A 27,435-nucleotide genomic window follows, 5' to 3' on the forward strand; every position below is an offset into this window, starting at 1 on the left:
GGGGTGACAGGGAAGGGGCGGCTGGCGGGGGGAGGGGAGGACGGGGGCTGGGCCGGGAGAGGCAGTGGGGGAGGCGGTGGGGGTGACAGGGAAAGGGGCGGCTGGCGGGGGGAGGGGAGGACGGGGGCTGGGCCGGGAGAGGCGGTGGGGGTGATAGGGAAGGGGCGGCTGGCGGGGGGAGGGGAGGACGGGGGCTGGGCCGGGAGAGGCAGTGGGGGAGGTGGTGGGGGTGACAGGGAAAGGGGCGGCTGGCGGGGGGAGGGGAGGATGGGGGCTGGGCCGGGAGAAGCAGTGGGGGAGGTGGTGGGGGTGACAGGGAAAGGGGCGGCTGGCGGGGGGAGGGGAGGACGGGGGCTGGGCCGGGAGAGGCGGTGAGGATGACAGGGAAGGGGCGGCTGGCGGGGGGAGGGGAGGACGGGGGCTGGGCCGGGAGAGGCAGTGGGGGAGGCGGTGGGGGTGACAGGGAAAGGGGTGGCTGGCGGGGGGAGGGGAGGATGGGGGCTGGGCCGGGAGAGGCGGTGGGGGAGGCGGTGGGGGTGACAGGGAAGGGGCGGCTGGCGGGGGGAGGGGAGGACGGGGGCTGGGCCGGGAGAGGCAGTGGGGGAGGTGGTGGGGGTGACAGGGAAGGGGCGGCTGGCGGGGGGAGGGGAGGACGGGGGCTGGGCCGGGGGAGGCGGTGGGGGTGACAGGGGAAGGGGCGGCTGGCGGGGGGAGGGGAGGACGGGGGCTGGGCGGGGAGAGGCAGTGGGGGAGGCGGTGGGGGTGACAGGGAAGGGGCGGTTGGCGGGGGGAGGGGAGGACGGGGGCTGGGCCGGGAGAGGCAGTGGGGGAGGTGGTGGGGGTGACAGGGAAGGGGCGGCTGGCGGGGGGAGGGGAGGACGGGGGCTGGGCCGGGGGAGGCGGTGGGGGTGACAGGGGAAGGGGCGGCTGGCGGGGGGAGGGGAGGACGGGGGCTGGGCCGGGAGAGGCGGTGGGGGTGACAGGGAAAGGGGCGGCTGGCGGGGGGAGGGGAGGACGGGGGCTGGGCCGGGAGAGGCAGTGGGGGAGGCGGTGGGGGTGACAGGGAAAGGGGTGGCTGGCGGGGGGAGGGGAGGACGGGGGCTGGGCCGGGAGAGGCGGTGAGGGTGACAGGGAAGGGGCGGCTGGCGGGGGGAGGGGAGGACGGGGGCTGGGCCGGGGGAGGCGGTGGGGGTGACAGGGAAGGGGTGGCTGGCGGGGGGGGGAGGGGAGGACGGGGGCTGGGCCGGGGGAGGCGGTGGGGGTGACAGGGAAGGGGCGGCTGGCGGGGGGAGGGGAGGACGGGGGCTGGGCCGGGGGAGGCGGTGGGGGTGACAGGGAAGGGGTGGCTGGCGGGGGGGGGAGGGGAGGACGGGGGCTGGGCCGGGGGAGGCGGTGGGGGTGACAGGGAAGGGGCGGCTGGCGGGGGGGGGGGAGGGGAGGACGGGGGCTGGGCCGGGGGAGGCGGTGGGGGTGACAGGGGAAGGGGCGGCTGGCGGGGGGAGGGGCGGGGGGAGGGGCGGGCTCGCGCGGCAAAGGGCGGTCTGGAGCCGCGCCAAGGCCGGCCGCGAGCGCCCCCCACCGCCTACGAGTCCCAGCGCGCCGCGGCGCTCAGCGAAGGGCTCGAGGCTGCCGCAGTGCACGCTGGGACCCTGCGCGGGCTGCCATTTCGTTGCTGCGTCCCGGCCGTTACCTCTGCTGTCATGGCGGCAGTGGCACGTGACCGTCTCTGGGGCCCGCCGTAAATCGCGGGGCTGTCGCGCTACCCCCTCCCCCCACCACGCGCAGCGCCTCGCCGTGCGGTACAGCGGCGGTTGGGCGGGTCGGTTGGCGCCTTTGTCCTCGCGGCGGAGCTGGGCGGCGGCCGGAGGCGGACAGCGGACCGCGGAGTGACGGTAAGTGCAGCGGGCGGGGAGGGGAGAGGAAAGGAGACGAGAGCAGCGGGGAGAGGAGGGGCCGCGCCGCGCCGCCCGGGGCCTGCGCTCCCTGCGGCCTGGGCCGCGCCGGGCTCCCCCCGCGGGTCTGCGGCCAGCGGCGGCTCGTGGGCGCGGCTCCGCGGGAGCGGGGCCGGCGGAGCGCGGCGGGAAGGGCCCTCCCCGGGCGGGCGCCCCGGCTGCGGCCGTGAGGAGGCGCTGAAGGGAGCGAAGGTCATCGCGCCTTATCCGGGCCCGCCGCTGGGCCCGCCCGCGCCTGTGCGCGCCCGCGGCCGCCGCCGTACGGGACTGTACCTCAATAAAGCGTTTGGAGCCCGTGTCCGACTCGTCTCTGGTGCTCGCTCCCGCTGGCGCGCCTCGCACGGGCCCAGGCTGAGCCCCGGCTTGGGCTCCGCTGCCGCTCGCGCTCCGCCGCTCGCCCTCCGGCTCCCCGGGCGGGGCGGGCCGGGCCAGGCCGGGCGCGCTTCCTGGCGCTTACCAAGTGCCTGCTGGCTGGGGAGGGCGAGAAGAGGCCGCGCGCAGGCTGGACGTGAGCGGTACAGCGGATTCTTCCTGGACGTGTCTCTCTCGTCGCTTTCCGTGCACCCGAAATAGCTAAAAACCACTAGGCAAACACCTTTCCCCTGCCAAGACGTTGCCTTCGTGTGCCGGAGGCAGCAGCGCCTTTGGTTCTGCTGTTCAGAGCTTTGCAGAGCTGCATGAAATTAATACGCTTTGGTCCGTGTCACTGATATTGCAAATGCTGTGGAGAGCCTGAAAACACCAAACTTATCACACGTGGCACTGCTTGTAAAGCCAAAGACGCTGGCGTTACTCGCAGGTGAGGAGGGATACATCGACGGTAGCACAGCTGCATTCCGCTGTGCTGATGTAAAGTCTGCCATGTATTCTCGCTGTGTGACTAGCTAGAGATCTCTTGTCTGCATAGCTAGAGTCCAGCCTCCCACCCTCCTCCAATGAGTGGGAGCAGCACCAGTACAGTGCTGTCATGTTTCCACAACCTGAGGGACATGTTTTGCTGACATTAATAGATAACAAGAGTCCTTACTCCCAATCCTTACAATAGTCTGGATGCTTCCAGTTATTTGGATGGAGTTTCACATTTATGATACCTACTCATACAAAATATGGAACTTTTAGCAATGTCTGGGTGGTGGCACTTCATTAGCAAATGTAGCACCTTTCCTCCGCCCATTTGTGAAAGCAAAAAAAGCAGCCAAGTAACACTTAAACGCTAACAAAATAATGTATTAGGTGGTGAGCTTTCGTGGGACAGACCCACTTCTCCTTTTTTTGTTTTGATAGTATATAGACTAGCACGGCTTTCTCTCTGTTACTATTGCACACATTTGTGATCATTAAAAAGATGGTTAAGGGTGAGCTGGACTTCTTGCCGTGGCGTTACCTGGTCCTGAGGCCATCATCATTACTGGCTATAGGTAGCCATGAAAGTTTTGGTCCTGTTGGGGTCTAGTAATTTTTTTGTAGCTTTGTTTTACAGACTTGCACATGTTGCTTCAGTGGTACAGGATAAGGTACAGATTGGACCTCCCTGTTCTGGCACCCGCCTGGTGCTAATGAATCATGGAAGTTAACAGACCTGAGAGGTTCAACCTGTATCTTCCTCCAGCCTTTTCCAGGTGCTTGTGAAATGTTAAATCCTCAATTTTGTAAACCGAGAGAGAGAATTGGTATGTCTAAAATTTGCTGAAGGCAGAGGCAAAAAAGAAAATAGGGGTGAGGAGGAAGTAAGGTAAGGCCAGGGCATTCCAGTAGTAGAACAGAAGCAAAAACTGAGTACAGTGCTCTGTACTCCTGTTCAGCCTTCTTTCCACCAAGGTTCCCTCTCAGATATGCAGCCGTGCAGCAACCTAATAAGTCTCACGCAGGAGCTCAAGGCTGCTGCATACATAGCTGCTGCAGATGGGAAGGAAGCAGCTCTTGCCAGGCTGTGCCAGAAGAGAGTTGCCAGAACAGAGGTGTGGTCCTCTGGTCCAAACATCAGGACTAAACTAAGAAAGTGCTTTAGAGCCTGGGCTGAGTCCCTGGTTGCAGCCTCTAAAGCCCCTTTGGTCTGAGCCAGTCCTTGTAGCTGGAGATAAGAGGGAGGCACTTGCTCCTTCCTCATGCTGCCTTTACTTTTCTCCACCTGGAGCTGAGTGCCAGGAAGCTCTGTCCTACCAGCTCCCATTGGCTGGGAATTGAAGCCAGTGGGAGCTATGGAGGGTGGTGTCTGCTGGTGAACACTGGCTGCATGTGGCCCACTCTCCCAACCAAAACCACCACGTGAGAGCTGCCCTGGCTAAGTGCCCCGCACCCCAATCCCCAGCCCCCTCCAACAACCTAGCTCCCTCCTAGACCCAGTGCCTCAACCCTGAACCCCCTTCTGCACCTTAACTTCTGTCTAGCTCCGACTCCAGCCTCCTGCCCTGAACCTATTCTGCACTCCAAACATCTCCTCCCCAGCTTTACCCCAGAATCTGCAATCCTAGCCAGAGACCTTGTTCTCCCTCCCAACCCTGAACCCCTCAGCCCCGTGGATTGTCAATGTGCAGAATGAATTTTGTTTTGAGAGCCATTGTGGAGTTGATGTTGCACGTCATCTACATATTGGTGCACGTAACAAAATTCAAACCAGACCTGGGCATGAAAAATTAGAAGGAACACTGCTTGCCAGTATTCTTGTGTCCTCCTCCTTTGGCCTGTCTGATCTAAAGCCACCTGTCTGGGAGAAGAGCTGCTGTATCTAGGAGAGAAGCAGATTCTTCTTGTTGTCTACCAGTATGTCATGACAAGGTTCCAGTCTCTCTAGCAGAGAGTTGGAGTGACTGCACTGCCATTCTGAGGTGTTTTTTTTTTTTTTCCTTTACGCTCTTTTCTGTGACCTCAAGGTCCCTTCCAGTTCTATGACATAGGTATATCTCCATATATATTTATCAGCACTGGAATTTATTCTGCTACCTGCTGGGTGCTGGTCTATGCTGCCAGGGGAGATCAGTCTAAGTTATGCAACTTTCAGCTGCATGAATAACAGACTCGTATATCATCCCCTGATAGATAGCTGTCTAATCTGTTCTTCAACATTTCCAGTGGTGGAAATTCTGCAACCACCTTATACAGTTTATTTGTAGTAATTAACCACCCTGATAGTAAGTTTTTTCCTAATGTCCAATCTAAATCTTCCTTGCTGAAATTTAAGCCCTTTGCTTTTTGTTCTATTTTCAGAAGCTAAGGTGTATAATTTTTCTCCCTTCTACTTGTAAAACCCTTTTAGGTACTTAGCTTAATATGTGGTATTTGATGCTGAGTGTAAACAGTGTTTTGAGGCATTCTTTATATGAATTCTAAAGAAGTAAAAATTAACACAAGCCCTTATTTGTCGCTTTACAGTTTACTTTTAAATGTGTAAGTGAAAGCAAAATTGTTACCATCCTTTCAAACTTATTATGAGCATGGGCGTGAATGATCTTCAGAAAAGGGCCCTTGATATTGAAAATCCATATTGCAAATGGGTGAGTGCCATTTTTTCCCTAGCAAAATAACATAGCATTAGAAAAGCCAGTGCAAGTCTATTTTAGCTTTTAAGAAATCTAACCCACAGGCTAGTCTTAAAAGAAAACTACACCGATTATAATTGTTTGTGGTTGCGGGATTAGTCAAGCTATAACTCATAATTAAGTATAGAAGGATTTTTATTGGTGTGTTCCAAATAATTCTTCCCCCCGCACAATAAAACTCTACTTCAGCAAAAACTCCATTCTTCATTCCTGAGAATGAGCTCTCCCTGTGGGAAATGGCTAAGATCCCTTTATTAAACAGTTTTCCATTTGTGGAGACTTAACATGTGTTATGTTTAAGCCTATTCTCAATTTTTTGCCTTAGGGTTTATTGATTTTTTTTTTTTTAAACATTAAACCTTGCCTATGGTATAGCTGTTATGGTTTCAGTATTTCAGAGTCAGAGTTTAATACCAGAAAGGACCACCCGATCATGTAGTCTGACCTTCTGTATATCACAGGCTTTCATCACCATCCAGGACCCCGTCAGGCTGTGTAAAATTTGACAATTTTACTTGAAAAAATTTAAAAAATCTGATTTTTCTTATGTTTAAATTGGATTTGTGATTGTGTAAATTATAATTTTTCTTTAAAATTATACATAAGTGAAATCTAAAATTAATACTGTATCTACTGTAATCTCATGAAACATTTAAATATATTGACTATGAGCAGCTATCAGAAACTTGGTGTTAAAAGCTGCTTTTTTACATAAGAGAATCAGGTGATAACCTCTAACTTTAGGTCAAACTATAAATATGACACAATAGGTCATATGGTATTAAGACTTGTTTAATAAAAATAAATGCTTTGTGTATTTAAATCTGATGTAAAGGAGCTTTCAGTTGTAAGTCCACATGTTTTGATGATTATATCAAACTGTAAGTGCATGTTTTTAGCAAATAAGTATAGATGGTAAAGTTGATTAAAATTGGTGATTTAATCCACTTGGTGATTTAAATTACCTTTTAAATCAGCCTGCTCTGACCTATACAGTAAACCAAACAACCAAAATTAGGTCAGTGCTTAGCCCCCAGGAGATGTTGCTAGTATATCTAGATTTGTCTACAGTAAAGACCATTTATAAAATTGTACTGTTCATATCACTGTTGAAGATGAATGTGTGGAGTTTTTACCAAAATTCTCTAGTATAACCCAGCTTCAGTAGGAGCTGACTTGTTGCTGGGGAAGCAGATGGGGACACAAATTTCACCTCAGTGTTGGTATGAATGGGAGATGAGGTTTTCACTTGTTAGATCATTCTACAGTGGACCCCTGACTTACTCAGAGATTGCATTCCTGCACAACCCCCCCGTAAGTCAAATTTCACATTTCTTGTGGGAGCTGAGAAGCTGAGCAGTGCTGATCAGTTTCCTGTCTCCTGTGAGCTGCCTGGAGCTAGGAGCCAGGCTCCAGTTCCCTGCCACTCACAGGCGCCAAGGAAACTGACCAGTGCTGATGTGCTGGTCAGTTTCCCCACTCTGTGGGCAGGGGGCAGCTGGAGTCTGGCTCCCAGCAGACAGGAAACTGATCAGCACTGCTGCACTGGTCAGTTTCCCAGCTCCTGTCAGTGGTGGTATCCAAGAATGAAAGGGCTCCTGTTGGGTGGCAGCCTGCTCCTGACAGGAGTAGGGCGGCTGATGCTCCTGTCTTTGACAGCTGCTTCTGTCAGTGGCAGCAGTCAAAAGTCAGGCTCTCAGCTGCCGCTACTGACTGGCGCGGGGAGGGTGACCAGCTCAGCAGTGCTGCTGTGAGTGATGGGGAGCTGGTGTCTGGCGCCTGGCTGCCCACCACTCTTAGGAGTTGGGAAACTGACCAGCACTGCTGTATTGGTCAATTTCCTGGCTCCCCTGAATGATGCAACCAGGATCCAGGTGCCAGCTCCCCACCACTCAGAGGTGTGTTAACCTGAGATAAGCGCAACTTTAGTGTGCGTATCTCGGGGTTTGACTGTACTTACATGTTTTGGCTAAGTGATTCAGTTACTGTTGGTTCAAAAGATTTATTAATCAAGTCACTGTAGATTTTCGAAAATTTTACAATGCTGCTGTCAAGATGTTGGTTTCCTGTTTAATGTCTAATTAGTATTTTAGAAGTCTTACTAATGTACTGAATATGTAAATGCTGCGGTGGTGAGCTGTGTTCTTTGTAAGTTGGGTGCTTGGTCTCTTCCTTCCCTCTCACTCATTCCCCCCCCCCCCGAGTTAGATGCTTTCCAGCTGATTAGTAGATCTACAGCTGCACACAACTGGCAGCATGCTTCTAGTGTCAGTGCATATCCACACATGCTTTGGTGTATACAATAAAATTTATTCCGCCCATGGATGGAAAGAATTGGAGTGAACACTGATGGTGGGCTCTGTAGAAAAGCCTAAGTGAGTCACTTGCTAATTAGATGTACTGATTAGGCTAGATGGTCCAATGACTGTTTTCTTTAAATTTGCCTTAGTTTGGGATTAAACCCATGGAAACATACTCTTAAAGTGACTGATCATGGATTTAAAATTACGAGTTTGGTCTGGAATTTTCTTTTTTAGCAGGACAGGAAGATCAAAACTCTACAACAAAATGTAAGATACAGTTTTCTGCTAAACTTCTGAATCATCTGTATAAGGATTTTTCTTGAATGCATCTGGCTTAAAGCAGACCCTGTTGTCCTCTAGTCTTCAAACATGTTAATTTGAACCTTGTTCCAATGTAATTGTAATTGTCATGGACCTGAAATGATATGCATGGCCGTTTTTCTTTTTTGCGAAGAGTTGCATTTGGAACGAAAACAAAATGGCTCGAGGACGCACGAGCAATAGCATCAAACAGAGCGACTTCACTAACAGCAACAATCCACAGGATTTAGAGAGAAGACTTTTTGTCGGCAATTTGCCCACAGACCGCATGACCCGTGAAGAAATGGAAGAGATATTTTCAAAATATGGCAAAATCAGGGGTTAGTATTTTATTTTGTTATGGCTGGGAAATTGTAGTCAGAAACGTAATTCTCATGCTACACCTGATAAAGGTGACAGTGGAAAAAAGTGACCTTTAGTGACATTGTTCTTTATCTACATTTTCCCTAAAAACTTACTTCCTTTAGTACAACAGAAGCCTAAGGCATGTTAGAGCTATGACAGTTTGTTTTATTCTTTTGGGTTTGCAGTATGGTACTACATGAACAAGTCTATCCGTTTTAGGGTTCTTGTAGTCTCTTAATTGGATGTTGGTCACTTTAGTGCCTTTTGGTCACTGTCTTGTCAGAAGAAGTTGGCTGTTTATATAGTCTTTCATAATTGCCTTAGCAGCATTAGTTCCCCATTTTTGTAAACTCTTCTTTGTTTTGGTCCTGGTTAACGTATTTGATTGTTCCTGTTGCTTGGAGAGAGATTCTTGGGTAAAGTCCTTTTGCTTGTTCAGCCCTATGGGTTTATATAATGGCCTGCATGTGGTAGTATAGTCCCTTAGTTGTAACTGGTCTTGCCCTGCTATTAATTTTTCCAGCCCTCAGCATGTTCCATGGCTATGGGTTCGTGCAGTATGACCGTCTAGAAGACGTCCAGGCCGCTCTGGACGGTGAGAAGGGTCGCCTTTATAAAGGGTATAGATTAGGTAAGGAAAACTGCTCCATGCTACTCATACTGATGCCAGCATGCATTTGGGTAGAAAGAGGATGCTTAAAGATCCATGGAAAGACCTTTGTGTGAAACCTGTCTTGAATATTAGTCTCAATTTGTATTAGGTTCTGTATTTTTCTTTGAGTTCTTTGCTCTAGTCTTGTTTGTGGTACAGTAACTACCGTGCTCCATCTTGGTATCTTGGTCTTTTCAAATTTTATTTCAGTAGCACTACAGGCAAATGTAAAGCCCTTTGTAGCCTCCCCACTTCTAGAAAGCCCCAAAGTGTTCACTGTTTCTTACTGAATTTTACTTTCTAAATATTTGTTTGTGTGCAAGACCTCCGCCTTGACAGATATAGGGAATTGATCACATAACTAAAAGTTAGTCTGGCTGCTTAGGTGAAAGTGATTGTGACTTGACGATATTTGTTTTGTACCAGTAGAGCAAACTAATATAAATATACAGTATTTTGGAGCTTTAAAAAGAGCAGTTTCACAAAGCAGTGAACAATTGAGTCAAGTAGTTTGGAGAGAGAATTTAAATAGAAAAATTAATGAAGGAAGCGAGAGAATACAAGAAGAAATCTGTGGCCTGCCAAAATAAGGACCGTAAGGAGGAGCTGAAGTATATTAAGAATGACAGGAACTCCAAAAATGAGATTGGCCCATTACTAAATAGAAATGATGGAATTGTCAATTATCAAAAAAGGCAGTTCAGATGTTCTGTATTTAGGGAAAAAGCCAGATGTAATCTAATCATATATGATAAATAAATACTTTTCACTGTGGCTAGTATTAGCTGTTTAACACCGCTCTTTTGAATTGAGGGTATAGATAACTTACATGACTGATGTGCTCTTTGAACCATTAATGTTGGGTTTTTTTGATGTCTTGGAGAACTGGAGAGGTTCCAGGAAAACTGGAAGAAAGATAATACTGCACCAATATTTAAAGGGGGGTAAATGGGATGACCGGACTAATTATAAATTTCATCTTACACACCTCTAGGCAGAATATTGGAACAGTTGATACATTTGGATATGCCAAATTAAAGGACAATCCAGTTAATGCCAGTCAGCATGAGTTTGTGGAAGGTAGATCTTGTCAAAGTAGCTTGATATTTTTAACAAGATTACAAGCTTGTTTGATAAATGCAGTAGTGTTTACATAATAGGTTTGAGTGGTGTTTGACCTGATTCTGTACAGCAATTTTCGTAAGAAACTAGGCCTCAGAATGTAAAATTGTAAATGGGACTTGATCATTGAGTGGATGTCCTGTAGTGGTGTCCCATAGGTATCAGTTCTAGACACTATGCTATTTAACGTTTATATCAATGGTCTGGAATGAAATATAAAATCATTATTAATAGTGTGTCATCTTCCAAAATTTAGGGAGTGGAATAATTGAAGCTAGGTCACTCATGGAGTGATCTGGATTTCTTGGTAAAGTGGGCACCAGCAGATAATTTGTTTGATTATAGCTTAATGTTAGGTCATCTAGGAACAAAGAGTGAAGGCTTTATTTACAGGGTGAGGATCTCTATCATGGGAAGCAGTTACTTTGAAAACGACTGAGGGATCATGGATAATCAGATGAATGAGTTCCTCAGTGTGTGGCTAAATGGGCTAATGCAGTCTTTAGGGAAATTTCAAGTAGGTGCTAGGAAGTTAATATTATCTCTTGATTCAGCACAGGTGGTCACTTTATGGTTACTGTGTACAGTTCTAATGTCCACAATTCTGATACTGGAGAGGGGTTAGACAAGAGTTGTAAGGATGGTGAGGGGCTTGAAAAAATCATACCTTTTGGTAAGGAACAAGGAGCTCAGTCTAATTAGCTTAAAGAGAAAGTCATGGGGTGATGACCACAGCCTGTAAATACACCTACACAGAGAACAGAGATTTGATAGAGGGCTCTTCAGTCTAGCAAAGACATAACAAGATCATGGGTTGGAAGATAAAATGAGGCACATTTAGATTAGAAATAAGGTTCTGATTTTTAACAGTAAAAGCAATTAGCTGTTCTGGCAGTCCCAATATTGTGGTGTACTCTTCATCACTGGAAATTTTTAAACCCAGATATGTTTTAGAAAAAACATGCTATGCTATCATGCAACCACAGCTGTTGTATTTGAAAGCAGGACTCAAGTCATGTACATCCTATGGCCTGTGTTGTGTATAAGGTCAGACTAGATGAGCACATGGTTCCTTCTGTCCTTCAAATCTATGAAAATCTTCCAGATTGAAATATTTTAATTTTCTTTTTCAAAGATGTCTTGTAAATGTTAAACATTTAATCTGTAAATGTTAATTACACTAAATAAAATGGTTTTGAAAACTGGCCATTTTTCAGAAGAGAAGAATCTTTTGAGTAAATCCTTTTTCTAAAATGTATGTCCATTTTGAAGACTTGTAAAATAATAAACCAAGGAAGCAGATAACTTTACACTTAAAGGGTTACATCGGGTGAAAACAGGACTTTGTTAGATGTGTGTTTTCTGTGCGTTCAAGCTGAATGTCAGGAACATGTAGGAATCTGAAGAAACCAAACGGTTTAACCCTATTTTTGCATTGCACTGAAGCACTTTCACAAATGCACTGAAATTTAATTGTCTCCCTGATAAATAGGTCTGTTCAGAAATGTTGAACATATCTAAAGATAAACGTAGTAGAAGGCTGCCCTGTTACACAGACAACAACCATCCATTTCTTAACCCAGGGAATCTGTCTTCAATAATATCTTGTGAATTTTTATGCCACACACTTGTTTCTTGGGTTACTACTAAATGCACAAATACTATTTTCCTTTTCATTCATTGTTAAAAGAGAGAACACATCCCTTGTTTTAAAATAAGAATGAAACTTGAACCTTGCATCTTTGATTTGACTGTAAAATTCAGCAAGAAAAGCTTGGGAAATTAATTTTCTGCTTACAGAATTCTACATGCCTTGTTTTGTTTGTTCTTCAGTTGCAGGAAAATTGAAGGCTATGCATTGTTTATATACTTAATCATTACTGTTACACCGTTAAATCACCAAACAAGTCATACATGTAGCATTTAAGTGATTTTTTCTCTTTTTAAAGGTTCACCTGTCTGAGAACAAAACATCCTAAGCCAAACATTGCTTTGGAGTGGTTTTGTTCTTGCCCAGGTTAAGAGTAACCTCATCTCTCTTCTACAATCAATGTTTTCATCATTTCTTTCCAAATGAATATTATCAGCCATTTTGGCTGAACTTGTATTCTTGAATTAGTTTTACAGCCTTGTGGCTGTCTGGTTCGCTGGTGTGTTCCACTCTGAACACTTCAAGGAACACACTCAGTGCAGTTACTAAGACACGCTCAAATTTTTGTTCTGTTGCATTTATTTTGCATCACATTGATGTGGTGGTAACGCCTGCATGAAATCCGCTTCATGGGGTCGTTTTTACTTGAAGTCCGTTGGATTTTTGCACCTGAGTGGTGGAAATAAGATGTCACAACAATCTTCTGGAAGTCAGTTGAACTTGTTTGTTTTTTTTATTGTATTTTTCTTAGAACCCTTGGGTTCTTTTCCAGAAGGATAGCATCTTGCTCCTTTGAACAGGACTGGCTTTGCATTTTGAGATGAAGTGTACTAGTCAACAGCTTTCTATTCACGAAGGATTGTCTGACTCTTCACTTTTTTTCTCCTGGAATCCATGGAGCTGCATGCTGTTAGTCCACAGACTACAGGAGAAAGGGGTGTGGTGGTCTTATGGGACAAGGAGTCTGGACATGGGTCTAAACATGATAAAGGGGTAGAATTTCTTACAAACTGTTCACTTTTTAGCTAAAAATCACAGTAACCTGTGACCAACCCATTGCATTGTACTATCTTAAATTAATAAAAATGATCAGTGACAATGCTTCTTGGCTGAATGGATTTCCTTGCACAAAATGGTTGTCTTTGAACTTTTATTGATTTTAATTTAAAATGTGCTGACGATCTCTTTTTTTATTCCATAGCATTGAACAGATGGGTTGATTATTCTTTTCAGATATTAATAAAGCAGCGGAAAGAAGAAATATGAATAAGGCTTCATCAAGGTCCAGCCCACCACGAAGGTAAAGTACCTGGAAGCAATGAGTTATACTAGGAAGGTCAGGCTTTAGGGTGTGAGCCCTCCTTCCTCTGCTAAATGTCTGGTTTTCTTCCCTCACCACCACCACCATCTCCCCAGCAGAATGGAGACACTCGAATGAACAGTAAGAATGTGACCATCCCTTCAAGTGCGAAGGGGCCTAGCAGCTCAGGAGTCACAAGGGAGGCCTGGCGTTTGCTGCTGTGATTCCAACTGGATGCTGCATGTTGCAGCATCGGTTGTGTGAAATTTGTTGGGGAAGGATAACTGCTGTTGTTCCTGACTCTTAAGCGTCAGGAAAACAAGGCATCTATAAACAATATCGTGGGTCTATAGCATTCGCCATGCTGTGCTGCAGAGAATGCCAGCACTTTGCATCTTCTGATGTTGGAGGCTTCTGGTGCTGACATGAGCCTGAAAAACGATTATGCAGGCAGTGCACGCTACTGGGAGAAATCTTCCCTGTATGTGCTACCCTTTCTGCATGTGTCCTTGTGTCATATTGTCATCTCTCTGTACAGTTACACTGGGGATACTGAGCATCTGCCTACTTTTCCACATATTCCTCCCCCAATAAATAGGCCCAATGCATACAGTCCCTTTGTGTCCTCTTCTTGTGCACTCCCTCAGCAAATTGAGAAGACCCAGGAATTAATTACAAAGCAGGAGGAGACTCCTGAGTAAAGCCCAAGTTTTACTATGGAGTGTGGTGAACGCAGCCGTTAACATTCTGACGCAGTCTCAAGCATCTGTGTTTCACGCTGCACTGTGAAGTGTATCATGTCTTTGTCAGCAGCTGTTCGTGTCCCTGTACATACAGGTACAGTGGGCTACAGCTGGCTGCTGTTTTTGGACGAGTCCAGTTACGGGGCGAGACAGCGGACACTGAAAGTATCCCTGTTTGTGACTGAGTGGGTCAGCACTATCTTCAGTTACTCTAAAGGTCTTGGGCAACTATGTTCCTTCCTGGACCTCGCAGCAGGAGTAAGACATGTACGGGGCTTCCTCTGTAAATCCTGAATATCTGCTGGTGCAGAATGCAAGCAGATACCATACATTTGCTGCATTTATGCTACAGAGCACGGTGCATCTGTAGTGCCCGTTGCCAAGTGGCAATTGGAGGAGCAGACAAGTACAGGCTGGTGCCTCTGGGCATTGAGCAATGCTACAGGAGCATGTGAGCAGAGGCAACAGGCTACGGGTGATGCCACTGCCATGTGCGCAAGCACAGGCTGGTGCTGCTGGCATTGGGCTTTGGATGTGGGCACATACATAAACACAGGCTGATGCCCCAGGGCATGGGGGTTCGGGTAGTGGCGCGGGCACATGCGTGAATACAGGCTGATGCCGCAGGGCATTGGGGTTTGGGCTGTGACACAGGAGCATGTGCAAATACAAGCCAGTGCCGCAGGGCATTGGGTTTTGGATGACGGCTTAGTAGCACAAGCAGATTTGCAGGGACTGATGCTATGGGCATCAGGCCATGCCACAGGAGCACAAACAGCTTTGCAGAGGCCGATGCCTTGGGCATCAGATGGGCAGGAGTGTGTGAGCAAGCGGCCGCTAATGCCATGTGTGAGCGTTTGCATCACTATGGGCAAGTGGTTGTTGTGCATCCCTGATCGTGACGTCCCGCTCCAAGTAATGGATGGATTGTGACCTGTATACCTGTTTAGGTAAACGGAGTGGAAATTAATACCGTATACAGTACAATTACATTGGAGTCCTGGGTGCTTGTGTTCTACCCTGTGGTTTACAGCAGGATATAGGATGCTCTGTTCCTGTATCTGACTGTATTGTCAGTGCCAGGTGGATACAGTGATATCTGCTCTGGTTTCACTGCAGATTACATGTGAGGATACAGAATGTTTTTCCTCTTGTTATTCTGCAGAATGAGTGGGAATACTATGTGTATCCCTGATCTAAGGTGCATTTGCAGGTGAGGATATGCTTTGTATCCTGTCTATATAAAGCAGGAGAGGAAATGGTTTCTCTCATATTGAGGATGGTTACGCTTTAGATCATGTTCAAATGTGGTGCATCTTCTCATGTGTCACAGGGAGATTGTGTCCCTGGTGCAGATACATTCTGATCACTGGAAAACATTGTAAATATTACCTGTGGATAAAACAATAGTTCATGTTACAGGATACACACTGTATCTGGTTTATAAATAAAGACCACAGGGAATACTGTGTATCCCTTGTATGCAAATGGTGGGTGTCCAGCTGTCAAAGGTATCCTATGGAATCCACATTACTTTCCTATGCCCCTCTTCTCTGAGCAGTGAGAAAAGTTATCAGCTGGGTTTGGTAGGTATCAAACAGCTTGGTATTGAAGCCTGACTCTCCAACCGGCTGCTCTTGATACTCACTATCCAATTGATTTTAAAATAAAATTGTCAGCAACATAGAACTTCCTGGAGGGACTTGTCTTCATCATGCTGTGCAAGCATGATCATGTCTAGTGTGTTCCATGCCTCTTTCAGGAACTAGACTAGTTAGCCAAGGGAAATGTTAGATGTTAGTCATGTGAAGGAGCACAAACTGCTCTGCTTGAAGCTCAGCACTTCCATTCCTAAGATGTGCTAAATGTTTATGGCTTAGAGTGGATTGAAGCCTATGCTAGACCGGGAAAACCGAGCATTATTTAGACAATCGAATTCTCGTTTGGAAAAAAGAAGGCAGGCACTCTTTTGCCTATTTCTGTGCACTTCTGCCTGAAGATGGCATGCTGCTTGGCTACCATAAAAAGCTGGAGTGAGAGGAGTCATTCAGGTACCCTTGGGAATCGTGGTCCTGCTGATGATACAGACCTGGCTTGATTAGTATGGCCCTAACATGGGGCATCGTGCAATCACACTGATGTCCTCCAGGGAGCATCTCTTCACTGTCAGTAAACTGCAGGCCACTGTACAGAATCAAGCCACGTAGTCTTCATGATCACAACATAACTTTTTCCACAAACATTACAGTACTGATGGAATTGTTTCAGGGATTCTGCTCTCCTTTTTCAATTGAGACGATCCATTTGAAATTTAACTACAGTATCCTAGTGGCTGGGAGGACGTGGCACCTGGGGTTCTGTGTTCCAGTGCTCTGAAAAAACAAATGTGTTGCTCGAAAATTCCTCACTGGCCATGAGGAATGAGACTGGAGTGATCGTTTCTTGGCTTCGTGCCCTTTTCTTGCACAGACACCCTGCACTGCTAGCAGTGGTCCAGATGAGGTGGTTCTGGAGCTTTCTGGGCTATGCAAGGCATTTGAATAGAAAACTTTTCAACTTGCCTTGGCACAGCCCTTCGGAGACATCTTGCTGCTTTTGTTCTGGTGGGAATAGGTGGGAGGATTCAGCTGCTGAGCAAAAGGTTTCTCTGACCACCTCAGGTAAGAGGTCTGGGGTTGACTGTGCTCATTGTTTTTGTCTAATGGCATTTCCCTGGTACTTTCCTCAGAGAGCCGTATGCGTATGGAGATGGCAGAGATGCAAGACGCGATCGCTCTCCCATTCGGGGGAGCCCACGAAGAGAGCCCAGGGATGGTAGAAATGGCCGAGATTCCAGAGATGGTCGAGATATGCGAGGCAGAGATGGACGTGATCCCAGAGATGCTAGAGATCACAGGGACCCCAGAGACATGCGGGACCCCAGAGACATGCGAGAGCCCCGGGACATGCGGGACCCCAGAGACATGCGAGAGCCCCGGGACATGCGGGACCCCAGAGACATGCGAGAGCCCCGGGACATGCGGGACCCCAGAGACATGCGGGACCCCAGAGACATGCGAGAGCCCCGGGACATGCGGGACCCCAGAGACATGCGAGAGCCCCGGGACACGCGGGATCTGCGTGACCAGAGGGATCCTGTGTATGATCGATATCGGGATGTGAGAGAGTCACGGGACCCTATGTACAGGTATCTTAATCCACAGGATGGGTGGTCCAGTTATTTGCTGCCTCCCTTTCGTGATGCTACTAAATGGAGGGTTGTGGAGTGTGGTTGCCTGGGGGGATAGCCAGGTACCTGTTTCAGTGATTAACGTGAAGGAGCGTTTGCAGGCATCGTGCTGGGAAAATTGGGGTTCCACCAGAGCATGATACTTCAGAACATACAGCAGCCTGTGAATTGTTTGCTTTGCAGAAGAGATGATGCTTATGACCGTTACCTTCGCATGGAAGACTATTACCGGAGAAAGGATGATCCTTATTATGACCGTTACAGAGACCACTTTGACAGAGCTCCCTTGAGTGCAGAAGGTAAGTCTTGTCCCATCTCCCTCTCGCCCCCCAGAAATACAATGCCAGTTTTGTTGTGGTTGGGGGGTTGTGTTCTTCCATCTGAAGATGATGGGAGATTGCATCCAGATCTGAACAGAATGGTGCAGCAAATCCATCTCTGAAACTGGATTGCTATGGGGGTTGACAGTCTGGTGGTCTGTAGCTAAAGGAGGTGAATAATGCCACTCTTATTTCCATGTCTGGCTTTCATTCAGAGCGCCTGAAACGTGAGGAACGCCGCAGGGAGGAGCTCTACCGTCAGTACTTTGAGGAAATCAAGAGGCGCTTTGATTCAGAGAGGCCCGTTGACTGTTCTGTGATAGTGGTCAATAAGCAGACAAAGTAAGAAGCTTAATTGCCAGGACCAGTTGTGATTCTCCAAATGGAGGGACCCTATTTGCCTAGAATAAAAATTACTTCAGATTTTGAAGGCACTTTACCTTGTAGCTTCTATTCAGGAGACTAGCTTTTTAGATTGTGTTGCAGTCAGTTTCTTTACTGCTCTTGACAGCAGATGCTCTGTTTTTGTTAGGATGGGGAGAACTTAAGTATTTTCATCTTGCAAGTCTATTATTCTGGAGTCACACACACACTTTCTGCAACAGCCTGGTATGGGGCTATTTGGAGTGACCTGTGTTCCCTTCATTATTAATTGAATTAACAATTACTGACAAAAAATTAGCACCACAATGTAGCAGTAAAGACACACGTTAACTGGGTTTAGAACTGGCTAACTGAGATCTCAGAAAAGATTTGTCAGTTGGCTCTAATTAAATGTGTTTCTAATGGGGTTCTGAAGGCAGCCACAGAGGCTGTTGCTAGTCGACATTTTTATTAATCATCTGGAAGTAAATAAAAAATTTCTGCAGATTATGGAAAGACTGGCAGGATGATAAATAACAATGACAGGGCTGTCATGCAGAGCAATCTGCATCCCTTGTTGGTAAGATGGGGTCACTCAAGCAATGTGTTTTAACACAGTCATATGTAAGGCTCGCACGCAGGAACAAAGACTACAAACCATACCTACAGAATGGGTGTTTGAGTCTGTTCCCTCTAACATTTTCTTTCCATGGACAGAATAAATTTTGTTATGTGCATCAATGCCTATGCTGATGTGCAGCACCAGTAGAAACCCATGATGCCCACTTTGGATGGCTGTAGGTGCTCTTTTAATCAGCCAGTTGGCACCTGAGTCTGTCTATGCTATGAGATAAATTAGAATTTAAGACAGTTAGCTTGCTTGTACCAAGTGTCTGTCTTCACTGTAAATACCATTAGCTCAATTTAGGGAGTACTGATATTGATACCATTATATCGTCGGAACTGGGTGGGTGTCGCATCAAGCTCGAATTTAACAGTTGGAATGAAGGCTAGTGTGGTAGCGCCGTGTTTTTTATTTGAATTCATTAGCCTCCAGAGGCTGACGGGCAGTGTTACACCTGGCTCCCAGCTGCCTGCCCTTCATGGGATCCAGGAAACTGACCAGCACAACAGTCCTGGTCAATTTCCTGGCTCCAGTGAATGACAGGGAGCTGGGAAACTGATGGCACTGCTGCTCCTGGCTCCCCACCACTCATGGGAGCTGGGAAACTGACCAGTGCAGCACCTGGCTCCCAGCTCCTGTGAGCCAGGTGCAGCAGCACTGGTTAGTTTCCTGGCTCCATGATGCTGCAGGGACCTGGGAGCCAGGCAGCAGGGGGAGTGCTGCCAGCAGTGGGGATGCAGCAGGGCCCGGGGGAGGGTGCAGAATGCTGGGCTGAGGGAACTGTGGGTTAGGTTCCCACAATGCACTGCTGCAGCAGTTGAAGTTAGGCCACTGTAGTGTGGCAGCACTAACTTGACTTTGTGGGAAGTGAGGATACTCAAAATCAGATTTATAGAATCCAATGTTATAAGACAGAATTTATCTGGTAGTGTGGACACAGCCTGAGTCTCTCCTGGGTGGGCATCCCACCACTCATCTTATAGGAAACACTGGCCTGAGTCCTGGCTTTGACAAGAGTGTAGATGTGTTAATGGACAAACAATCTGAGTTCGAGTTCTAATGCAGGGCTAGTGCCAACCCTTGGTTTTATGAAGGGGCATAGTGAACAGGCAGGAGATGGCACCTCTCTCTGTGTGGCTTGGGAGGGAGGGGAATTAATGCATGCTACTGCATCCAGCTCTCTAGTGTCCCCATCGTCAGAAGGAAGTAAAAAATTGGAAAGGGGGAAGTGATGGATACGCCACCTCTTGAGGCGTAAAGACTGGAGGCCTTTCTGGAAGATGTCTTAGTTGTTCACAAAGGACTGGACTCAGAGCAGGGAGAACTGAGTGGAATTCTCTAGCTTCTTATATGTAGGGTGTCAGGCTAAGTTTGCCTGACGGTCCCTCTTGGCTCAAAATTTATGGATCTAGAAAGCTAAAACAGGATGATAAATTCAGGTTCTGAAGCATTTGTGTTCTTTTCTGTAGCTTGATGATTGATGGGTCATGAAAACTTAATGTAGCCATGTTTGTAGCTCAAACGAAGTGACTGAGGCAGGGATGGGCAAGATACAGCCCACAGGTCACCTCTGGCCTGCTGAGCCTCTTAATCAAGCGTGGCCCATGAGCATGTGTGTATGTGAGTGTTTCGGGGCAGGGGGGTGCTTTGGGTGCTACCCCCGCAAAATCGCTCAGCTTCTGTTACGAGAAGACTGGCCAGTGGGAGCTGAGAGATTTTGCTGGGGCGCAGTGTGGGGAGCCTTTCCCAGGGCAGGGAGCCACATGGAACAGCTAGTGGGCTGAGGCTGCTGGCAGGCAAGGAGTCCTTCCTGAGTGTGCTGCTGGCTAGGAGCTACTTAGGTAAGTGCCTCTCAGCCTGCTTCTGGCACTGCTCCCCAACTCCCTCCCAGGCCCTCCTACACCTCTCCCCTAGGCCAGAATCCTCTACTGCACCCCAATACCCTGCCCCAGGTCACAACCCCCTCCTTCACCCATCCTGCATCCCAGTACCCTACCCCGAGGTCACTTGTGAACCCATTCTCCATTCAAGACCCCATATCTCAATAGAGAAGTGTGGCCTTTAACCATTTCCAAAATCTTGGCATGGTCCCAGTCAGAAATGACTGTGTGTCATTTTTCATTCCCCCCCCCGCCCCGCCCCGCCCCCCCCCCCCCCCCCAAAAAAAAAAAAAAAAACACCCAAAACCCTAAGGGAAGACCCATGTAATCTCTCTGGGCAGGCAGCTCCAATTTCTTGCTACACCTACACTCCCTATTTTGGTTGCAGTTATTATGGTTTTTGCTGCATGCAGACATCAACAGGAAGTGAAAGGCTGTTATCCAACCACACTGAATGTAGTTGGACCAAATATCTGCTCTTCTGGAGGTAGCTGTGCCCTCTGCTTTTTAGGCCTTATGCACATACTGAAGTTGCATCATCAGTTTGATGTAGGTTTAGTTTTGAACGGAGTTAAACTGATGGGGAAAAAATGAGCCTGAATACGGTGAGCATGTCCACATGAGCGTTTCTGTACATGGCTGCCATGCTAGAACTTGCACTGGGTTTGCTTTGTCTAGGGAGTATGCCGAGTCAGTGGGACGGAAGGTGCGAGACCTGGGGATGGTGGTGGATCTGATCTTCCTCAACACAGAAATGTCACTGACTCAGGCCCTGGAAGATGTGGGCAGAGGAGGATCTCCTTTTGCCATTGTCATCACCCAGCAGCATGAAGTTCATCGCTCCTGCACTGTTAACATCATGTTTGGCACACCGCAAGGTACAGAGTCCACAATGGTCTTCTGGTTCATATCACTCTGAAGTGCTAGAAGTGCTGCCTCAGAAGAGTCTGCTCTCAGCAGAAAACCACGAACGACCAAACATTTCTTTGCTGTTACATAAGTAGCTATTAGTGGCCCAGTGCCAGTCTGAAACAGAATGTTAAATGAACCCAGAATTTCAGCTGTCAGAGGGAAGAGTGTGGTATGGCTTGGTCCTCTGCAAATCCCAGTGATTCTGTAGAAACTGGAGTCCTCCTTGCAGGCATTATTCACAGTTTGCCAATTCTTAGATTTCTGCCCTGGACCATTCAGCTTTCTTTTGGGGAGATAGAATGAATGGCCACGACTTTCCAATAGGTGCTCCCTATATATCAAGGTTTATACAAGATTTTTGCTGTACTAGTTCTGCTGCTTGGTCTTGCCTGGATCAGCAATGTGAAATTCAGAACTGAGGCTTTTCCTACTGGTTCTCTTGGCCCCCTGTGGCATGCCTGGAAGTGGGGCAGAATCAGACAATAATGTTCTGCTGCAGTAAGGAATGCTCTGAGCAGCAGCAGAGAGGCAGGTACTTGGGCTGTTCAGGAGGGCTAGGAATGTAGTAGCAGGGACCTTCCTGTGTCAGCGGTTAAGCATATTTGTATGCAGTGTAAGGAAGAGAGCTGCTTTCTCCCTGTCAATAAAGGAGTTTTGACACTTGCCAGGCTAATATGAAAGAGAGTTTATTCAGTGCCCACCAGCTGCAGAGAAGGGGTTGGGCTTCTCAACCACAGTGATACTTTCTAGTGCAGGGGTTAGCAACCCCTGGCACAGGTGCCAAGAGGATCGTGCGAGCTGATTTTTGACAGCATGAGAGATGGGAGCTCAGCCCTGCCCCTCCTCCCCCATGCCACTGGGAGTTTGCTCAAAGCTGTGTCACCTGTGGATTTGCAAAAGACCAGCTAATGCTGCCAACCACCACCTAAATGGTAAAGCTCTGCAGCTTTATTAATGAAACTGTTGTAAGTAGGACTATTTTAGTGACTTTAAAGTATCATTGGCCCTCCGACCATCCACAGAGGTCAAAGGGTCAGATTTCGGCCCTCCACCTTGGAAAGTTTGCTGGCCTCTGTTCTGTATCCCACTTGAGGCAGATTTGTCTTCAACACCCCCAAGTTTCTCCTCATGTAAAAACTACTTATTCACAAAATCCAACATAAAAATACAAAGGTGTCACGACAGTTACTGAAACAGCTGACTTCTCATTTTCACCTGATAACTGGAATAGAAATGTTGTACTTAAATTTCACTATCTAGTATATGAAGCAGTATAAACATGTCACTGTATGAAATTGTAATTTGTATTGAGGTTGCCAGGGCTCCTTATGTAGCCTGTTGTAAATGTAGGCAAATATCTAGATGAGGTACCCCCTGAAACTTCTCTGTGTACCCCCAAGAGTAGGCATACCCTCGGTTGAGACCCACTGCTGTAGCTAGCGGTGCTGGAAAATGTTCCAAGCCCACGCTTGGAAACTCGAGCATTGCTCTGAAGTGCCGCTGACCCAGGTATGGGGAAGTAACCACTAATAGTTGCACGTAAAATCAGTGGCATCCAAATCTCTTTGCAGAACATCGCAACATGCCCCAAGCTGATGCCATGGTGCTGGTGGCAAGGAATTATGAGCGGTACAAGACAGAGACCCGAGAGAAGGAGCGTGAGGAAATAGCCAGGCAGGCTGCCAAGATGGCAGATGAAGCAATTCTACAGGAACGCGAACGTCCACCACCCATAGAGGAAGGTGTAAGAGGGGGCCATCCACCTGGGATCCAGGCTCTCTTGAACCTGTTGGCAGACAACCGCTATCTCACTGCAGAAGAGACCGATAAAGTCATCAATTACCTGAGGGACCGGAAGGAACGACTGCTGAGAGGAAGTTCTGACTCTTTGCAGGGTGAGCTATCTTTCACTTTCACTCCAGTGCAACGTGCCTTAGCAGGCCTCTGGGCGGAATCTCTGTTATGCCATGTCTTCATTGCCAGACGTAGCTGGTTCAGCATTTCTCAGGCAGGTGCTCAGGGAAGCATCTGAGGGACTGAGCTGTGTTCACAGAAGCCTCTAACACAGTGGCTCCCAAACTTTGTGAGATGGGGACCCATTTTGAAAATTCAGGAAGACTTGCTGGCCCAAGGCAATTCAAAACCATCAGGGCTGGGGGTTCCCTCCTGGGGAAAAACACCCCCTCCCCCCACCCCAGGCTTAATCCCCTCTCACCTGAGGTTGGCAGATTTTTTGAAAACTTACGTGGGACAGGCAGAACCACCCATGAGATCCCCAGCCAAGGCTGCCTGTCCCACACAAGGTTGCCAAACCTGGGGGGTAGGGGAGAGGAGGAAGAGGCAGGAACCCTGCAGCCCCACAGATGGAAGCCAGCTGGGGTACAGAGTCCAGGCCAGCAACACCAGCTGCAGGACCCCTGGCCAGGGCACATGGGGGGAGCCCTGTATTTGGATGCTGGCTGGGGCTGGGAGCCCTGGCCAGCGCGCCAACCTCAGGACCCTGGCTGGGTGCAGGGAGATCCCTAGCTGTCCCATGGCTTGAGGCTGGGGAGCCCTGACTGGCTCTCAGCGCCGCCTGCTTCCCAGCAGGCTTAAACTTAAGTCACCCTGCTCTCTTCCCACTTACCTTACAGGTGAGTTCTACTGCCCTGCTGACCCCCCCGCTCCTTCCCTGGGCTCTGCCTGGCTCTCCCCCAGCCCCATCGCTCCCTTCCCCCACCTGCAACTAGGCAGTTCCCTCCCCTGCTGGCTTAAATGGTAATCAGCTCAGTTGGTTTCAGACTGGCTGGCTGTTAGACCAAGTAAACTGAATTCCAGTTGAGCGTGCAGGGCAGGGACTGGGAGCCAGTGAGGAATCGGGTGGCAGCTCAGGAGTTGCAAATGATTCCTTAACGGCCCGGTCATCGGCTCTCAGAAAATGACAATTCCAGCTCTAATGCAAAGGCTCCCCAGCGTCATCGCACCACAATCCTTTTTGGCTGCAAAAATTACTGCGTGACCCAAGAAGGGCACACCAATGCCTCAGCCCACCTGAACCCCACCACCTCAGGTGAGGGGAATGAAAATCTGAGCCCTGCTGCACTGGTGGGGAGGGCCAGAGCTGGAGGCCAAGGGCCAAAGCCGCTGGCATTGGGCCTGGAACCAGCACCCTGCCACCCAGATGTGAAGTCCTTGGGCTTTGGTCTCAGGCCCCAGCATACCTAACGCCAACTTTGGTGACCCAGTTAAAATGGAGTCTCAACCAGGGGTCCCTCATTGCTTTCCCTCCATGGGGAGAATAAATTTTGTTGTGTGCCAAGGCAAGTGTGGATGTACAGCACCAATAGAAACATGCTGTCCCCAGTGCCTGGCTTTGGGTGCTCTGCTAATTAGCTGGATAGCAACTGAATCTCCTGGGCGGCCATCCAAGCTCTTGGCTTACAGGGAGCACTGGTCTCGGCCCACTTTGGGGTCCCGACACACAGCTTGAGACCCACGAGCCCCTGGCCCCACGCCCGCACTGTTACTTGTAGCTTGTTTCACTTGTGAGAGGCGGCTTGATGGTGAAGGCAGAAAGTGCGGTGGTGCTCACAGGAGGAGTGTCGTGTTCGTCTACCATGCCAGCACTCCCTTCCTAGCGGAATGCTCCCGCCATGGGCACGGCTGTGTGGAGCAGTGAGGTGGATCTCATCGCTTGGGTCTAACCAGGGCTGTTACGTTCTCTGTGAGATTGCTGGCATGCATCAGCTGAATAATTGCATTGGCGTCTCACGTGAAGAGACACGCTTTTGCCCACGGCCTGCGTTTGCTTTCCCCCTTGCTCCCCACTCACCCAGTCCTACCCATTGAGGCATAGGGTAGTAGTTGACTTGTACGACTGGGGCTGCTGTAAGGTGCCTGTTCAGACAGGCTTTCAGAGACTTAACTTCTTTGTTCTTTCCAGCTCCATTGGCAAGACAACCTCTTGGGGCGCCTTCTGGATCGTCTCTGACCAGCCAGGCCAGCCTTCCAAGCTCTCAGACTCATCAGAACACTCAGTCTCTGGCCTCTGGCACTTCTGCTCCAGTGTCCTCAGCTAATCCCCAGCAGGAGCTTCAGGCAAAAATCCTCAGCCTCTTCAACAGTGGGGCTGCAGCTGCAGCGGCAGCAGCTGCTGTCGCAAACAGCAGTTCTGCAGCTTCCACGGCTGCTCCAGGTGGCACTCAGAACCAAAACTATGCAAATGTAGCCAGCAATCAAGCCCGGGCAGTGCAGCTCAGCGCTGCCAGCTTAAATCAGCCTCAGCAGCGAACACAGGCCCCTGGTACACAGCTTCCTGCCCTCCCGGGCTCCTCAAGGAACCCAGGCCCAAGACCCGGAGCCCCCCAGCCAGCCCAGGTACACTATGGTCAGCACCAAAATCGTCTGCCTGCCCCTAGCAACATAGGCGTTCAAAGGCCTGTGTCCTCGGCAGGGATCAACTTCGACAACCCCAGTGTACAGAAAGCCTTGGACACCCTAATCCAGAGTGGCCCTGCGCTCTCCCACCTGGTAAGCCAGACAGTGGCCCAGGGACGAGTAGGACCCTCAGCCCCCCAACCCATGGGTTCCTACCAGCGACACTATTAACATCCAGCTGCAGAGCCCATTACCCTTCCCTTTGCCATTACCACACTTATAGCTGGTTGTCTCTCGTCCTAGACGCAGGGCAGGGCAGAAGCCCTTGAATCTGCATGTCCTCTTCCTCCGGGGGCCCTTCGCTGTCCCTGTGCCGCTCCTGCCACTCAGCCCAGTAGGATTGCTCTTGTGTGCGTCGCTGGCGCTGCCCCTGTTTTCCATTGGGTGGGCTAACTGTGTGCACAGATGGGGGCTCTGCTGTGCCAGTGACAAAGGAGTTCAGAAGCCTCTGGGCCTAGTTGAAATTCGTCCTTGGTGGAAATTGCTGCCATTCCAGCCCACCTGCATTTCCCACTCTTGGTGGTTGCCATGGCAGTAATATTTGCATATCCTGTTGGGCCATGTCTGATAGGAGGGACTCTCCCAAGGAGTTTATCACAACCAAGTGGCTTCTTGAACTGGGTTTGTCTGAGACTGGTTCCACTCCCTTTGCAGGGATATGACCTCTAGAATGGCTCTGGTTTGGGTGGCTAGACCTTCCTGGGAAGTTTGGGTGGGCAGTAGTTGAGTGTGGTTTTATTTCAAAAAAAGCTCCACGAGCCAACTGAGGGATGAGGTCCCTGGTGGTGCGGCAGCAGCTAAGCTCATGGTTCCTCTGTATGACGTGACCCCCCCCCCCCCCCCCCAGGTAAGGCTGGGCGGGAAAGTGTGGAGCTTCCACAGCCTGGGCTAAAACTTCTGCTGGCCCTACTCAGGTTGAGGAGTTTTCCGTCTTTGTTCTGGCTACAATGGCAAACCAAACCCCAGAACTTCCTACTCAGGTCAGGGTAGGGAACTAAAAGGCTCTGTCAATTCTCCTGGGCTGAGCAGCCAAATTTACAAGCAGTTTATTGCAGGTAACGCTGGTTTTCATTTGGTTTGGGGCAGTTGGCTACTGTAACTTGATATCAACAGTCCAACCCCAGAAACCCAGTAGGCATGCAGCCCCCCCTCCTGGAACTGAGCACGGCAGACCCCCAGGGAAATGCCCGCACTCTGCTGGAACTGCACAAGGTCCATTTTACTCCTGGGTAGGTTGGGTTGTGTCTTTGGTCAGGGAGGCAGTGCTGGGGCGGCTCCAATGTTTTTATACGTTTCCAAACATTTTAGTAGCTGCACTGGTTGCTTTAGTGGAAAATCAGGCAGAGATTCCTGAGCAAGTTTTTAGCCAGCGACGCATTTTGTTAGGGCATGTGACTTTTCTGACTAGAATATCTCCAGTGCAAGAATGGGAATGCATCACCGATAAAGCCACTGGGGTTTTCTGGGGGAGGCTGGGAAGAAACTGTTTAGAAAACAAAGTTGCTGGGGCAGTGATTCTGTCCTGAATGGTTTGTGTTGTGGAGCGTTTTTCTCTGTGCTGTTAACAAGAGGACATTACTTTTTAATAAAATTGGCAGGAAAAATGTGGTGTTGCATGTTAAACTGAAACCCATGCTCCCCAAGGAGCTGTCCGTCATCCGCTTGCTCCGCAGGTAACCTGCCTTGTGGCTTGTTTACATGGGAATTCAAAGGGAAACTAGTGAGAAATAGGACTGAGAACCAGAAGCTGTTCCTCACTTGTTCT

General features: G+C 49.0%; 2 protein-coding genes across 5 annotated transcripts in view; one reads left to right on the forward strand and one right to left on the reverse strand.

Moving 5' to 3' along the window:
- CD40 (CD40 molecule) overlaps positions 1–4,661 on the reverse strand; it is a 42,027-nt gene extending 37,366 nt beyond the window's left edge. The window contains exon 1 of one of the 2 annotated variants that reach the window (XM_075012061.1): positions 2,226–4,661. The gene's annotated coding sequence lies outside the window, so the exon portion shown is untranslated. Of the gene's footprint in view, positions 1–1,690; positions 1,819–2,225 lie in introns of those variants that run through there. The other variant, XM_075012062.1, reaches the window with a different exon arrangement.
- NCOA5 (nuclear receptor coactivator 5) lies at positions 1,781–27,158 on the forward strand. 3 transcript variants are annotated; one of them, XM_075012056.1, is made up of 8 exons: positions 1,781–1,892; positions 13,084–13,182; positions 16,654–17,112; positions 17,338–17,453; positions 17,690–17,816; positions 21,021–21,220; positions 22,826–23,149; positions 25,177–27,158. In XM_075012056.1, the coding sequence occupies exons 2-8, from the start codon at positions 13,145–13,147 to the stop codon at positions 25,839–25,841; spliced, it is 1,929 nt and encodes a 642-aa protein (XP_074868157.1). In that variant the 5' UTR covers positions 1,781–1,892; positions 13,084–13,144; the 3' UTR covers positions 25,842–27,158. The 3 variants fall into 3 exon arrangements, with proteins under 3 accessions (XP_074868157.1, XP_074868158.1, XP_074868156.1); XM_075012055.1 differs by having other exon boundaries at positions 1,788–1,892; positions 13,116–13,182; XM_075012057.1 differs by lacking the exon at positions 13,084–13,182 and having other exon boundaries at positions 1,786–1,892.
- Positions 27,159–27,435: the final 277 nt, after the last annotated feature.

Source organism: Carettochelys insculpta, chromosome 17 (assembly GCF_033958435.1).
Source record: "Carettochelys insculpta isolate YL-2023 chromosome 17, ASM3395843v1, whole genome shotgun sequence".
NCBI lineage: Eukaryota > Metazoa > Chordata > Testudines > Carettochelyidae > Carettochelys > Carettochelys insculpta.

Coding starts and splice junctions, on each gene's coding strand:
- NCOA5 (XM_075012056.1), top strand. CDS start 13,145: ATGAATAAGGCTTCATCAAGGTCCAGCCCACCACGAAG. Junction 17,113..17,337: donor TCACGGGACCCTATGTACAG/GTATCTTAATCC, acceptor TTTGCTTTGCAG/AAGAGATGATGCTTATGACC. Junction 17,817..21,020: donor GTGGTCAATAAGCAGACAAA/GTAAGAAGCTTA, acceptor TGCTTTGTCTAG/GGAGTATGCCGAGTCAGTGG.